Consider the following 14398-nt stretch of genomic DNA (forward strand, 5'->3'; position numbering starts at 1 on the left):
GAAGACTTTTAGTCTCTGATTTATTTGGCTTTTTAAAAATTATTTTAATTTATTATTATTATTATTATTATTATTATTAATCCTGGGGATTGAACTCAGGGCCATTTTACTACCGAGCCACATCTCCATCCCTTTTTACTTTTTATTTTGAGATAGAATCTCACTGAATTGCCCAGGCTGACCTTGAACTTGAGATCTTCCTGCCTCTATCTCCTGAGTTGCTGGTATTACAGGCGAGCACCACCATGCCTGGCATCAGTTAGCCTCTCTGGTGCTCAGTTTCTTATTGATAATTTTACACCTAGAAGGGAGAGTGTCAAGATTGAAAATAGGCTGGGGACAGTGGCACATGCCTGTCATCCCAGCAGCTCAGGCTGAGGCAGGGCAGGAGGAAAGGGAGTTCAAGGCCAGCTTCAGCCATTCAGCAAGGACCTCAGCAACTTAGTGACACCCTGTCTCAAAGTAAGAAGGGCTGGGTATGGGGCTCAGTGGTAAAGTGCCCCTGGGTTCAATCCCCACTACCACCCCCCCAAAAAAAAAAGATTGAGTAGGGGCTCAGAATTGGATTGGATGGACTCAGCACTTAATACCTTGGCAAGCCTTGGGCTTGTTATCTAACTTCTCTGCCTCAGTCTCCTCATCTATGAAATGGCCATAATGAAGTATACTTATCTCTTAAGTTTGTGAAGATGAAATGTGTTAATATAATCTTATTGATCCTGGGGATTGAACTCAGGAGACTAAAAGGACTTCTGAAAGGACTTCTCCCCATTGGCAAGCGAGCAATTAATTCTGCAGCAGATACCAATTGGGTGTCCCCTAATCCAGCTCTGTTCTGCACTACCTGGAGAGAGCATCAGATCCCACAGGTTAGGACACAGCCCCCCAAGACTGCTCCCCTCCTCCTTCTGATGTCGATGGCAGCCCCCAGCTTGCTGTACCTGTGCTTCTGACCACTGGCTACAAACCAGGGTTCCCACAACCCTCTCCTTGGATTCCATCAGCTTGCCAGAGTGGCTCACAGAACACAGGGAAACGGATTTACTAGTTTGTTACAGAAGACAGATGAAGAGAGGCACAGGGCAAGGCCTGTGGGACAGGGCACGAGGCTTCCACGGCCTCTTCAAGGTACCTTCCTCCAGGAACCTCCCCCTGTTCAGCTACCCTAAAGCTCTCCAAGCCCTGGCCTTTGGGGACTCAAGGAAGCTCTGTACGTGCACATGATTGATTACACCACTGGCCACTGGTGATCAACTGAACTTTAGCTCCTCTCTCCTCCCTGGAGGTTGAGGGGTGGGCTGAAAGTCCTAACCAGAGTTCTAATCCTGCTTTGTTCTTTCTTATGACCCCCATCCTGAAGTTCCCTGGGAGTTGACAACCATCCATCAAGTCAACTCGCTAGATAGAGTTCTGGAGACTCCGAGGATTTCAGGAGTTATTTGTATACCAGGAAACATGGATGAAGACCAAATATTTATTTCATGGAGCTGAGGGGGTAGATTGGTGATAGAACACATGCTTAGCATCCATCAGGCCACAGGTTCAATCCTCAACACCAAAAAAAAAAGGCATAGTGGTGAGTGCCTGTAGTCCAGCTACTCAGGAGGCTAAGACAGGACGATCACTTGAGCCCAGGAGTTGACCAGCCTGGATACATATAGTAGATGCTCAATAAATAAAGACTGTATGATGATGGAAGATGCGTCTAGGTAGTCTGCCAGTCCCTGCAGGGTTTCTTCCTTGTGCATACAACTGCCGAGTGAACAATAGTTGGATAACTGGGTTGTGGGAATGAAGCTGAAGGTGAGGAACAGGTAGATGAGGGCAATGAATGGAGCCACCCCACAGAAGGTACATGCCAAGCCACGCAGTACATGGAATTCAGCCCTCCTGCCTCTGGGGAACTCAAGAGGGGACAGGAGTGTGTCTATCTTCACCTTTCCTTCCCTCCCACAAAAAAGCACTACACTTCAGAGGACTGGAAGAGTTCATTGAGTTTATTTGGGGAAAGCAAAAGGGGTTGGAAGATTCAGTTGTACCGTCACAAAAACACACACATAAGCCTACATGCACGTACACGCACGCACGCACACACACACACACACACACACACACACACACCAATATCCCAAGCAACTTCACTCCAGGGTTTGACACTGTCTGCTGGGAGTCCCCAGATTTCCAAGTCAGGAGTAGGCAGGTGTTGGGGCCTCAGGACACGCAAGCTGTGTAGAAGAAATGGGGGTGAAAATGGGTCCAGGGGCCCTCCCCTGCCCGCCAGGCTCTGGGAACCGCTTTCCCTCTCCTTCTCAGAGTCAATGTCCTCTGCCATCCCTGCGTATCTCCCTCCTCCTCCTCCTCCTCCTCCTCATTTCCTAGCGGCCTTTCCCAGCTCACCTGGTCACCTGGGGGTCACCTGGTACTCCAGGCTCCCATGCGCCCTCCTCCTCCCCATGCTGGTTCTGGCTCGTCGGGATTATCCATGTTCTCATAAGAGTCTGCGTCTGCGAAGGACCAGAAAAAAGCAAAACGCAGGTGGGGGTGGAAGTAGGCTAGGAAGGGAAGTCCACCAGAGGACACCCAGGGACAGTGCAGAAGCCCGTACCTTCCTCATGGTTGGGACCAGTCCGAAGGGGGCGGAGCTGGGGGGCCGTATACAGGATCCCTCTCATATCTTCATAGGACTGGGACCCTGATTGGGCGGGGGATGGAGAATTGGAGGCCAGATCCATGCCCAGGACTTGGAAGGAAGTTGGCCTACCACTGGGAAGGTGGAGGCCCCACCCATGTTGGAATGATTGATTAGGTCACCACCAGGTTTGGGGTCCTGCTTGGTTGTAGGCTCAGGGTTAGGTATGGGTTAGATTATGGTCATGGTCAGAAAAACTGGAGCCAGGCACAGAAGCACATGCTCACCCTGCCTCTCGAAGGCTAAGGAGGAGAATCCCAAGTTTGAGACCAGCCTCAGCAACTTAGTGAGACCCTGTCTCCAAATAAAGTAGAGCTGGGGACGTAGCTCTGGTACAAGACTCCAGGTTCAATCCTGGGGTTTGGGGGTGGGGCAGTGAGCAGATTTGGGAAAAGTGAGAATGAAGAGGAAATTGAGCTAGGGTCAAGGTTGGCAGTGCATTGGGCTTGATGTTGATGTTTAAGATTAGTGACAGTGTAAATACTGAGGGTCCAAATTGGGGATGGGATCATTGTTGAGGTTACAGTTAGGAGTCAAATCTAAGGTCAGAGCTAAGCTTGAATTTGGGGTCAGAATCAGGTCAAGGTTGGGCCTGGTACCAGGGCTGAGGGCAGGTCACCCAGACTGGGCAAGGCAGGCTAGTCCCAAGCGTCTCTCACCAAGGGAGGTTGCTTCCCGGCTGGGGTCCCTGGCAGACCCATGGGGGCTCAGGAAGTCTGAAAAATGAAAAGGGACATCACTATTCCTCCCAGCTTCCAGACCTTTCCCCTTCCCAGGAGTGCGACCTTCTTCATACTCACCCATTGTCTTGGTGACCGGTGGGGCCAGCTCTTCATCCTCGTTCTCGTAAGACTCAGCTGAGGCACAAGGAAAGCTCCAGAGACCACTCCTACCCTGAGGAGCTCCACACTGTGCTGGCCCCTCCCCCATACCTGAAGCCCCACAAGGACCCTAAATTACCGTTGGAGAAGGAGTCTGCGTCCTCAGGACCCAGGGACCCATCCTCAGGGTTCTCATAGCCACTGCCATCTGGTGGAGAAGGAGGGACATCCAGCAGGGGTCCACAGCCCACAGAAGTGGGGAGACGGAGAGTGGGCAGCCTTACCCTGGGAAAGCTGGTCCCGCCCAAGGTTGGAGTCGTTCTCATAGAACTCGGACCCCTCCTCGCTGTCCGGCTCCTCATAGCCCTCCCCTTCTTCTTCTAGTCCTGCAGGTTTGGGGACAGGGGTGGGGAACTGAATCACTGTTGTCGTCCTCCAGCCCAGGCCAGAATGTGCCACAGACAGCTTCAACACCTCTGCGTGAGGAAGGACCCCCTCATTCACCTGCTTCTGGGGTGCCAGCCTCCTGGGCATCGCGGCGCGGGTTTCCGTAGGACAGGGAGGCGCTTCCCACGCCTGCCGCCCAGCGCTTGGTACGTCCTGGAGACGACAATGTGAGGGGGCAGGGGGAGATGGTGCTCTAGGTTCCAGGGATGGCCTCTGGGTTTAGGTACCTGGCCTTGAACCATGGAGGCCAGATCTATATCTGGGGTGGTGACCTCAAGTTCTGGGGCACGGTTTGGTGGTGGAACTGGACATCAGGAGGGGTCGTGGGGGTGGGGCTTTGTGTCCTGGAGGCGGGGCTTGACTCTGGGGGCGGAGCCACACCTGGGTGGGACTCTGCAGCCTCCGCCCACCTGCCTCTCGGGAAGGCCTGGCGCTCAGGGGATTGGAGGGATGAGGCAATGGGTGGAGCTCTCACGCTGGGGCGGAGCTACAGGCTGGAAGGGCTGGGCCTGGCCTGAAGGGCTGCTGGTGTCTCTTACCCGGGCCAGAGGTGGGCGTGGGAAGGGATAGCACGTTTCCATACTGATTCTGGGTCCCGTTTCCCTGAGGAGGCGTCACTTTGAAGAACCTGGTGGAAGCAGGGGACGTGCACTGAGGCTAGACCTGGCAAGGACCCCAGGACACACTTCAGATTCAGTTTGGGGCCTCAGAGGTTGAACGTGGTCACTCGTGATTAGCTAGCTCCTCTGTGGGACAAGCTACAGAGGAGTCGGGATCACTCCAGAGGACTTGACACAGCTTTGGAGCTGCACTTGGAGCCTGGGCAGTAATACTCCCGGTGGAGATGGGGCAAAGACCCCCTGGCGGAGGAAACAGTAAATGCATCACATAAGATAAAAGGGGGCTGAGGGTGCCCTTGCCAGATTACCTCCTGGTGGGGTCAATCATCCGCTTCCTTAACCTCCTCTGGATCAGGGCTGGTGGGAGTTAAGAAGAGGGATCAGAGGAGGAGTGCTTGGCAGAGTGGGGATTTAGGGGGTACTGAGGAGGTCCCCTGGGTCAACAGAGGAGATGAGTTCGAATTCCAAGGAGAATGGGAAGTTTGAAAGGAGTTAGAGAAGTGGGGGGACAGGGTTGTAGGATGGGGGAGGGGTGGGAAGAGAGAAAAAAACAGGTGTCATACTAGCCAGTGTGTGTTATCCTGAGGTAGGGTTCAAGCAAACTGGCTGGGGGACATAACTCACCTCTTCGAAGATGAAGAAAGGCCACCAGGGAACCCAGGCAGAAGATCAGATAAACCAAAGTTACAAGGGGGACTTTCCAGGCACCAGTAGTCAGCAGCCAGTGCCAAACTGCTAAGGAAAGGGTGCTGTGAGTCAAGGACCCCAGGCTGGCGTCTTCCTTCCCAGCCTCAAGAACACAAAGGAGCTGGCTGTGGCAGCACAAGTCTGTAATCCCAGTGACTTGGGAGGCTGAGACAGGAGGATTGCAAATTCAAGGCCAGCCCCAACTTAGTGAGGCCATGTCTCAAAATTTTAAAATTACAAAGGGCAGGGGCTGGGGCTGTAGCTCAGTGGTAGAGCGTTTGCCTAGCATGCGTGAGGCACTGGGTTCAATCCTCAGCATCACATAAAGTAAAATAAAGACATGGTGTCCACCTATAACTAAAAAATAAACATTAAAAAAAAATTACAAAGGGCTGAGGATGTGGCTCAGAGGTTAAGCATCCCTGGGTTCAAAGTCTGGTACCAACAAAACAAAAAAACCCATAAAACAAAAATCCAAAAGGACCATACACCTGGGGATTGAAGCATGACATAGTCTCTTAAGTCCCAAGCTATGAGGAAGACTATTCTCCCTCCCTCTAAGGAGCCATATCCTAGGAGGACAGGGACCATGCCACACAACCTGGTACCCCGCGTGAGGCAGTATTTATTGAGCAAACCAAGTAAAAAGCATGGGTGTGATCCAAGGGGATGTGGGGACTAAGCGGAGTTTAGCAATCAGCTTCTTGCTGCCGTTAAAACAATCAAGGTCAAAGTGAAGGGAAAAGGTAGGTCCACAAGGTTTGGGAGTTGGGATCTAGCGTGTCGCTGTGGTCAAGTGTGGGGTGGAAGCTGAGATGGTGTTTGAGTGTTTGGTTGGGGAGCATGGTGGGCAGGAATCAAGGAGACAGAACCAGCAGAATAACATGACCGAGTGGGTGGGGTGAAGGGGAGAGGATACTCACTCTCCCAGCTGGGGCAGGCGACAGGTGTTGGCATTTCTCATTTACGCAGGGCCACCCAGAAGTCCACACGTGGGAAAGATGCTGATTTTTATTTTATATATGTCGTGTCTAAGGTTTCCATGGGCCATCAAATGGCAATTGCAGGGGTAGCTGGGTATGAAACCCAGAAGAGAGTTACTAAGGCTTGGTGACACCAGGAGCCATGGGAATAAAGGTTCCAGGAGAAGAATGTGTTGTCAGGGATGCGAGTGGGAAGTCATGGAGGAGGAGAAGGCCCAGGGCTACAGCAGTGAGGGGCGGGGGAATAAGGCTCCTCCCAAAGCAGATGGCGAGGAACAGACAGCGTCAGTGGAAGACCCAGAAAATCAGCCTTAGAGACAGGGAGGGAAGAGCTGTGTGGAGAAACTGGGTTTCTGGTGCAGGCTGTCCGTCGCTGGGCACCATGGGGCACGCCTGTAATCCCAGCGGCAGGGGAGGCTGAGGCAGGAGGATCGCGAGTTCAAAGCCAGCCTCAGCAATGGCGAGGCGCTAAGCAACTCAGTGAGACCCCATCTCTAAATAAATTACAAAATAGGGCTGGGGATGGGCTTAGTGGTTGAGTGCCCCTGAGTTCAGTCCCTGACACTCCCACCCCCAAAAGGAAATTGGGTTTTGGGACCAGGCTTTTCGCAACTCTCAGGTCGGGGGTCTAAGATTGTCTGGCTTCCAACTCTTCCAGCAACCCCCACGCGATGACCTACAATGGGCGGTAACTCTACCTGGCTGGGCAGTGACCTTCACGCGTATCTCGATGGTCAGGTTGCCACGAAGACAATAATAGGTACCAGCATCTTGAGCTGTGGCCTGGGGCAGCGACAGAAGAGACTCCCGGACCCACATGTCTCTGGATGGGGCCTCCTTGCTGAGGCTTACGTTCAGCAATGAGATGTGAGATTTAAGAGGACGCCTGAAGATCCAGGAGAGGGGGCCACTGGCCACAGGGGTAGGGGGCACCCCACAGGATAGCCAGAGTGTGGAATTAGGGGCCACAGTGAGATCTGGAGCAGAGAGAGACAAGGAAAGCCCCATGCTTGGGGTCTGATCCCCCCAAACCTTCCAGTTTCCAGTCACCACCCCCCATCAGGGAACCCCACCTCCTGGCATCTCCCCAGCAGAGACCCTTTACCTTGGTTGAAGCTCTGTTTCAGACTCCCCCTTGGTGGGGCACACACCGGCTCTGTATTCCAGATCTTAGGGTGGTCCTTAGCCCACACATAGAGTTGGGAGGCGATGGGGAGATCAGAAGAGAGCCCAGTGCCCCCGGAGGACATGTTCCCCCGGCTACAGTTTAGGGCCTCTAAGTCTGAAGCATTCCAACGGAACAACTCCCCTGGGAAGAGACCCAGAAGCAGACACAGAGACATTAGGAGAGGAAGAGAGATACAGACCCAGAAATAAAGACTCAGAGAGATAGAGACAGAGATGAAGAAGGGCGGGCGGGGTGGGGCAGGTGGCAGAGAAATAGCAACCAATGAGAAGCGTGAGAGACCAGGGGCAGCTGTGTCAGTCGCAAAGCTGCAGGAAGACCTCCTCCAACTCCACTTTGGCCGAGGGCCCACTGTCCCTGGAGGCCTCCCTCTCCTTGGCCAGCCCCACTGCCCAGCCCCACTGCCCAGCCCCACTGCCCAGCCCGGCCTGGCCCTCACCACTGCCCTCCACGCTCACTGTCCAGCCAGGCCGCCAGGTGTCCTTGGAAGGGGGCCCCGACTGGCACAAGTAGAAGCCCCCCATCTGGTGAGAGACATTGAAGACGAGCAGCAGGATGCCCAGGTGCCCCACATGGATGCCCAGGTCTGGTAAGCCCAGGCTCAGCTCTAAGAAGGGTGCCGACTGGTTCCCCCGAGACCAGGCCAGCTGCTGGGAGGGAGCAGAATCCTGGAGGCACGGCAGCAGGATGTCTTTTCCCTCTGTGGAGAGAGAGAGAGAGAGAGAGAGAGAGAGAGAGAGAGAGGAGCCCCTAGTCCCCTTCCCTCCGAAAAACCAGAGGACCCCACGGACTGGGAGTGGATGAGCCTCAGAGTCCTTCTCACCCTCCCACAAGTTGACAACTAAGAAAATGGAGGCCCAGAGAGGGTAAGTACCCAGTCAAGGAACCCAGCCATCCAGACCCCACTCCTTCCCTCTCTGCCCTTCGGACATACCTTCCACCTCCACCAGCAGTGGCTTCTGGGGCCTGACTCCCACAGGGGTAAGAAAGAGGAGGAAGGACAGGAGCAGAGGAGGTGGCATGGTGGCCTGGCTCCTCCGGGCACCCAGCTTCCCCGCGCAGGGGATGCTGGGGCAGGCCCGGGCCTGGTGGGCAGTGAAGCATGGGTGTCTGTGGGGGTGGCAGGCGATCCCCCCAGAGAGGAAGGGGGCGGTCCCCCTCGGCCCTTCTCCACTCACCCTCCAACCTGTGAAGCTTGCCCTCTTCCTGCTGCAGCTCTGTTTTCATTGTCGCACTCACCACCTTGAGAAATGCCCTTATTTGTGCCTCTCCTTGTTCTAATTCCCCCACAAGCTCCTAAGCCCTTGGGAGCAGAGACTGTCCCCTTTGCTTTATGCCCTAAATCAAGTCACCTGACAGAATTTGTTGAGTGAAGAGATTCAGACTAAGGAGCTCCCTGAGACTTTCCCCCCTCCCTCTTTCCTCCTCCCAATCCCGGCCCTGAATCCATTTCCCTTCACGTGTACATCCTCCATTCATCCCACCAACATTTCTTGGGGTTTCTTCCACCTCCAGCGCACTTTGGGGTCTGACAGATCAAAATCTGTGTATTTTTCTTTTTTTGGAACCAGGGATCGAACCCAGGGACACTTAACCAATGAGCCACCTCCCCAGCACCACCTCCCCAGCCCTTTTTATATTTTCTTTTGAGACAGGGTCTCACCAAGTTGCTCAGGACCTTGCTAAATTGCTGAGGCTGGCCTTGAACTTGTGATCCTCCTGCCTCAGCTTCCTGAGCTGCTGGGATTATAGACCTGTGCCACTGCTCCTGGCATCAGAATTTGAAGTTTCTACCTTCACCACTCAGCTAAATTCCTTCATCATTCAAAGCCTCAGTTGTCTTATTAGCTAGGGAGAATATTCAAACTATAAAAAAAATGGTTTGTGGGCTGGGGATGTGGTTGAGTGGTATAGTGCTTGCCTAGCATGTGCAAGGCACCACAAGAAAAAAAAATAAATAAAATATATATATATAGTTTGTGAAGACTAAACAGGACAATATATGTACAGCATTTTTAGCCCTGCACCCAGTAGGCCCTCAGTTAAAGACAGTGTCAATTAATAGCTAAAAGCTGCCTGGGTTCAAAACCATGGACAATTTCCTTATCCACAAACTGGGCATGACAAGAGAATCTATCCCGCAGATCATTCTGGGGATAAATCAGTCACCGTACGTAAAGCTGGGTGGCGCTGGGCAGTTATGTGAGAAGGCAGGAGCCGCTGCAGCTCCTTTGCAGTGGTCCTTAGAAGTGACTAATGATTCAGGTCGCTTTTTCATCCAGTTCTTCCTCCAGGAAACCCCTGCTTCTGTTATAGAAAGGACCCATTTAGAAATGGGGAAATGAAGACCCTGAGAAGGGCAGGGCTTTGTGTGAGGTCACACATCAAGCATCGGGCGGGCTGGTGATACAAGGAGCACTAGAACCCGGGAGTCCCAACTCCTAAATCTCTCTTTCCCTTTCCCTCTGTCCCTCTCTCCGAGTGTGTGTGTGTGTGTGTGTGTGTGTGTGTGTGTGTGACTGCTGAAGGCACTCAGAAAAAGGGCTCAGGGACCCAAGAGACCTGCTTTCTCAGTTGTCAATTCCCAGGCCAGTCTCACTGGGCTGTAGCTTCCTGTTTGCCCTGGGCAAACCCCAGGGGACTCTACAGGTGGCAGGGCCCCCACTTCCCTTTGGCCAAGTTGAGGGGGCTGGGAGGGGACAGTGGGGCATTGGGGAATGGAGAGGGTGAGTAGCTGGATCCCCATTTGCTTCTCACTCAACAAAACAGCTCAAATCCCCAGCATTAGCTCCACAGCTGCCCCGTCCAGCTCTTGCCAGAGCATGGTCGTCCCCTTCTTAAAACACTGCAGTGGCTTTTCATCTCCCTAAAATAAAACTCCAGAGCATGGCTTCCCAAGGTCCAAATGATGCTGTATTTTCCATCTACTCCTCCATCATACTCCTCCTCTTCTCTCACTGTAAAGCGCCTCCCCCCACTTTGCACTTGCTCTTTTCCCGCTTGATCGGCTCCTTTCATCTCAGATTCTGCTCACATATGGCTCCCTCAGAAGGGCCTTCCTTGAGCCCGTGGGAAATTTTTTGATCTCACATTCTTGGTTTTTTTTTTTCTTTCCAGCACTTGACTTGTCTCAAATGACGTATGTGTGTTAGTGTTCTCACCTGCCTTCTGTGCCAAATGTTCACTCTTTGGCAACAGGGATCTTTACTATCCCTAGATGTACACTGGCACCTAGTAGGTGTTAAATAAAGGAAGGAAAGAAGTTACCAGAATGCAAGAAAAGTTTCTTCTCTTCCTGTGCATGTTCTCCGTCCCCAAGGCTGGTTCATTCTATAGTTAACTATTTCTAGAATCAATCTCCTCCTCTCTTTGGACCCTTCCAGAACCAATTCACCAGGCTCTCTCCTGGAGTCCTATGCCCTGAGTATTTTGTTCCCCAATTACGCACCATTTATCAAGAAAGCTTCTTTTGGACCAGGCATGGTGGCACACACCTGTAATTCCAGCAGCTCTGGAGGCTGAGGCAGGAGGACCACAGGTTTGAAGCCAGCCTCAGCAACTTAGCAAGGCTCTAAGGAACTTAGTGAGACCCTGTCTCAAAATAAAAAGGGCTGGGGATGTGGCTCAGTGGTAAAGCGCACTTGGATTCAGTCCCTGGTAGGAAAAAAAAAAAAAAAAAAGGAAAAGAGAAAAAGAAAAAAAGCTTTCTTTGGAAGAAAACAAGGGGGAGGGTGCTGAGGGTGTGCTGAGGGTGCGAGTTCAAGCTCCAGCACTGCAAAAAGCAATTTAAAAAAAAAATTTTTTTTTGGGGGGGTACTGGGGATAGAACCATGGGGCAGTTAACCACTGAGCCACATCCCCAGCCATTTGTATTTCGAGACAGGACCTCACTGAGTTGTTTAGTGCCTCGCATCAGTTGCTTATGTCACACCCACCTACTAGCACCTCTTTTTGCACAACCAAATATTTGCAATTATGTTCTCAGCTGGGCATTCTACACACACAGTAAAATGGGACATAACAACAACAAAAATGCCAGGCGCAGTGGTGCACACCTGTAATCCCAGCTGCTAGGGAGGCTGAGGCAGCAGGATCACGAGTTCAAAGCCAAACTCAGCAACTTAGCAAGGCCTCAAGGCAATTTAGCAAGACCCAGTCTCTAAATAAAATATTAAAAAGGGCTGGGGATGTGGGTCAGTGACTAAGTGCCCCTGGGTCAATCCTCAATACCAAAAAACAAACAAACAAATAAAACGGTGCTACTGCCTAAGTCCAAATGACTTAGAGATTTAGTTCTACAAGTATCTGGAGGAAGCCCTGGACTGCCTTGCCAGTGGACCTGCAATGTTGGCAAGATTCTGCCCACAGTGATGGAACTGGGGTGCCAATGGTCATACATGATTACAGTGAACCCCTTTTTCTTTTTCTTCCCCAGTCCTCTAAAGATATGATCTGGCTGGGACAAAGACAAATTTGTGCTTCTTAAAGATCAGTGGTCATTTGAATAGTCTAATGATTCTGATTCCCAAAGCTTCTTAATTAGTCATGTGCTTCTCTTTCTCAGCAGCCTTCAATGGCTCTCAGGGCCTACAGGATAAAAGCCAGGCCTGAGAGCTCCCCAAATTGATGGGAGGCTCATTTCTAGTCATCATTTTACCTTTTAGAAACCCTGCATGTGGGGCTGGTGCAGGGGCTCAGTGTAGAGTTCTTGGTTTGCATACAGGAGGCACTGGGTTCCATCCTCAGCACCATATAAGAATAAACAAATAAAATAAATGGATTCTGCCCATCTACAATTACAAAAGAAAGAAAGAAAGAAACCCTGCATGTATGTTAAGAATTAAGTCTAGACTTAATTCTGAGGGCAAGAAGCTATTGGGGATTTTTTTTTTTTCAAATAAGAATGCATTCTTTAATTATCATTAACCAAGACAAGATAATGAGTTCCATAATTACAATACAATGAAGTTTATCATTCCCAAGCCCAGGAGAAAATATAAAGAAATAGCTACTTTTTAAAATTTGTTTGTTTTTCTTTACAGTTTACTTTCAATTTATTTATTTATTTTTTTAGTTCTTTTTTTTTATTGGTTGTTCACAACATTACAAAGCTCTTGACATATCATATTTCATACATTAGATTGAAGTGGGTTATGAATTCCCAATTTTACCCCAAATGCAGATTGCAGAATCACGTCGGTTACACATCCACAATTTTACATAATGCCCTATTAGTAATTGTTGTAGTCTGCTACCTTTCCTATCCCCTACTATCCCCCCTCCCCTCCCCTCCCATCTTCTCTCTCTACCCCATCTACTGTAATTCATTTCTCTCCTTGTTTATTTTCCCATTCCCCTCACAACCTCTTATATGTAATTTTGTATAGCAATAAGGGTCTCCCTTCATTTCCATGCAATTTCCCTTTTCTCTCTCTTTCCCTCCCATCTCATGTCTCTGTTTAAAGTTAATCTTTTCTTCCTGCTCTTCCTCCCTACTCTGTTCATAGTTGCTCTCATTATATCAAAGAAGACATTTGGTATTTGTTTTTTAGGGATTGGCTAGCTTCACTAAGCATAATCTGCTCTAGTGCCATCCATTTCCCTGCAAATTCCATGATTTTGTCATTTTTTAGTGCTGCGTAATATTCCATGGTGTATAAATGCCACATTTTTTTTTTATCCATTCATCTATTGAAGGGCATCTGGGTTGGTTCCACAGTCTAGCTATTGTGAATTGTGCTGCTATGAACATCGATGTGGCAGTATCCCTGTAGCATGCTCTTTTAAGGTCTTCAGGGAATAGTCTGAGAAGGGCAATAGCAGGGTCAAATGGTGGTTCCATTCCCAGCTTTCCCAGGAATCTCCAAACTGCTTTCCAAATTGGCTGCACCAATTTGCAGTCCCACCAGCAATGTACAAGTGTACCCTTTTCTCCACATCCTCGCCGCTATTGGGGATTAATAAGCCTGGCCAGATTTATATTTCCCACAACTCCCCCTGGCTGCAACGTGGAGGGAGGCCAGACAGGCCTTTAAGGGAAGCACTTATTCATTCCTTTTCCTCCCAACAGATTTTGGGAAACACAAGACAAGAAAGACAGGGCTCCTAATCTCACAAAGCTTTTTTTTTTTTTTTTTTTTTTTTTTTAAAGAGGGAGAGAGGGGGGGGGGAGGGAGGGAGGGGGAGAGAAATTTTTTAATATTTATTTTATTTATTTTCTAGTTTTCAGCAGACACAACATCCTTGTTTGGATGTGGTGCTGAGGATCGAACCTGGGCTGCACGCATGCCAGGCGAGCTCGCTACTGCTTGAGCCACATCCCCAACCTGCTCTCACAAAACTTTGATGCAAGTTTTGGGGTCAGGGAAGGATAAAGAGAATGGTAATAAACAAGTTAACCAGTAAATAATTGCGGGTGGTGAGAAGTGCTCACCATATAGTAGCCAGGTGACAAAGGTGGCTTCTGTCTTTTTCTTTCTTTCTTGGTACCAGGGATTGAACCCAGGGATGCTTAACCACTGAGCCACATCCACAGCCCATTTTTTTATACTTTAACTAGAGATAGGGCCTCCATAGGTTGCAGAGGCTGGCTTTGAACTCTCAATCCTTCTGCCTCAGCCTCCTGAATCGCCGGGATTACAGGCATTTATAACTGTCCCCTAGTGAGATGGCTACTTTAGACAAGGTAAAGGAAGGCCTCATGGAGGAAGTGACATTTGAGTGGAGATCTGAGATGGGTAAACTTGGTGAGTTCAAGTGAGTGCGTTTACCGAGATCAGCAACTGCCATATTCTTTCCCCAGTGGTTGTACCATTTCACCTTCCTATCAGCAATGTATGAGAAACACTGTTTTCTCCTCATGATCAGCAGCAATTGGTGTTAGCGTTTTTATTTAGCCATTCCCAGAGGCCTGCAGTGCTGTCTCCTTGTGGCTGCAATTTGCATTTTCCTAGGCTAATGGTGTT

At 50.4% G+C, this 14398-nt stretch overlaps 1 protein-coding gene across 1 annotated transcript; it reads right to left on the reverse strand.

The window, feature by feature from the left end:
• Nucleotides 1-2412: 2412 nt before the first annotated feature.
• Nucleotides 2413-8470, reverse strand: CD19 (CD19 molecule; the record flags this gene model as incomplete). The annotated part of the gene is made up of 14 exons (XM_081299807.1): nucleotides 8368-8470; nucleotides 7873-8133; nucleotides 7353-7556; nucleotides 6946-7224; nucleotides 5202-5309; nucleotides 4886-4934; nucleotides 4497-4585; nucleotides 4015-4110; nucleotides 3795-3890; nucleotides 3650-3718; nucleotides 3490-3546; nucleotides 3349-3405; nucleotides 2606-2692; nucleotides 2413-2504 (listed from the first exon to the last, which is right to left on the reverse strand). The coding sequence occupies exons 1-14, from the start codon at nucleotides 8453-8455 to the stop codon at nucleotides 2413-2415; spliced, it is 1632 nt and encodes a 543-aa protein (XP_081155933.1). The 5' UTR covers nucleotides 8456-8470.
• Between the last annotated feature and the right edge of the window lie 5928 nt (nucleotides 8471-14398).

Source organism: Spermophilus citellus (genome assembly GCF_964194105.1).
Source record: "Spermophilus citellus genome assembly, chromosome: 6".
Classification (NCBI taxonomy): domain Eukaryota; kingdom Metazoa; phylum Chordata; class Mammalia; order Rodentia; family Sciuridae; genus Spermophilus; species Spermophilus citellus.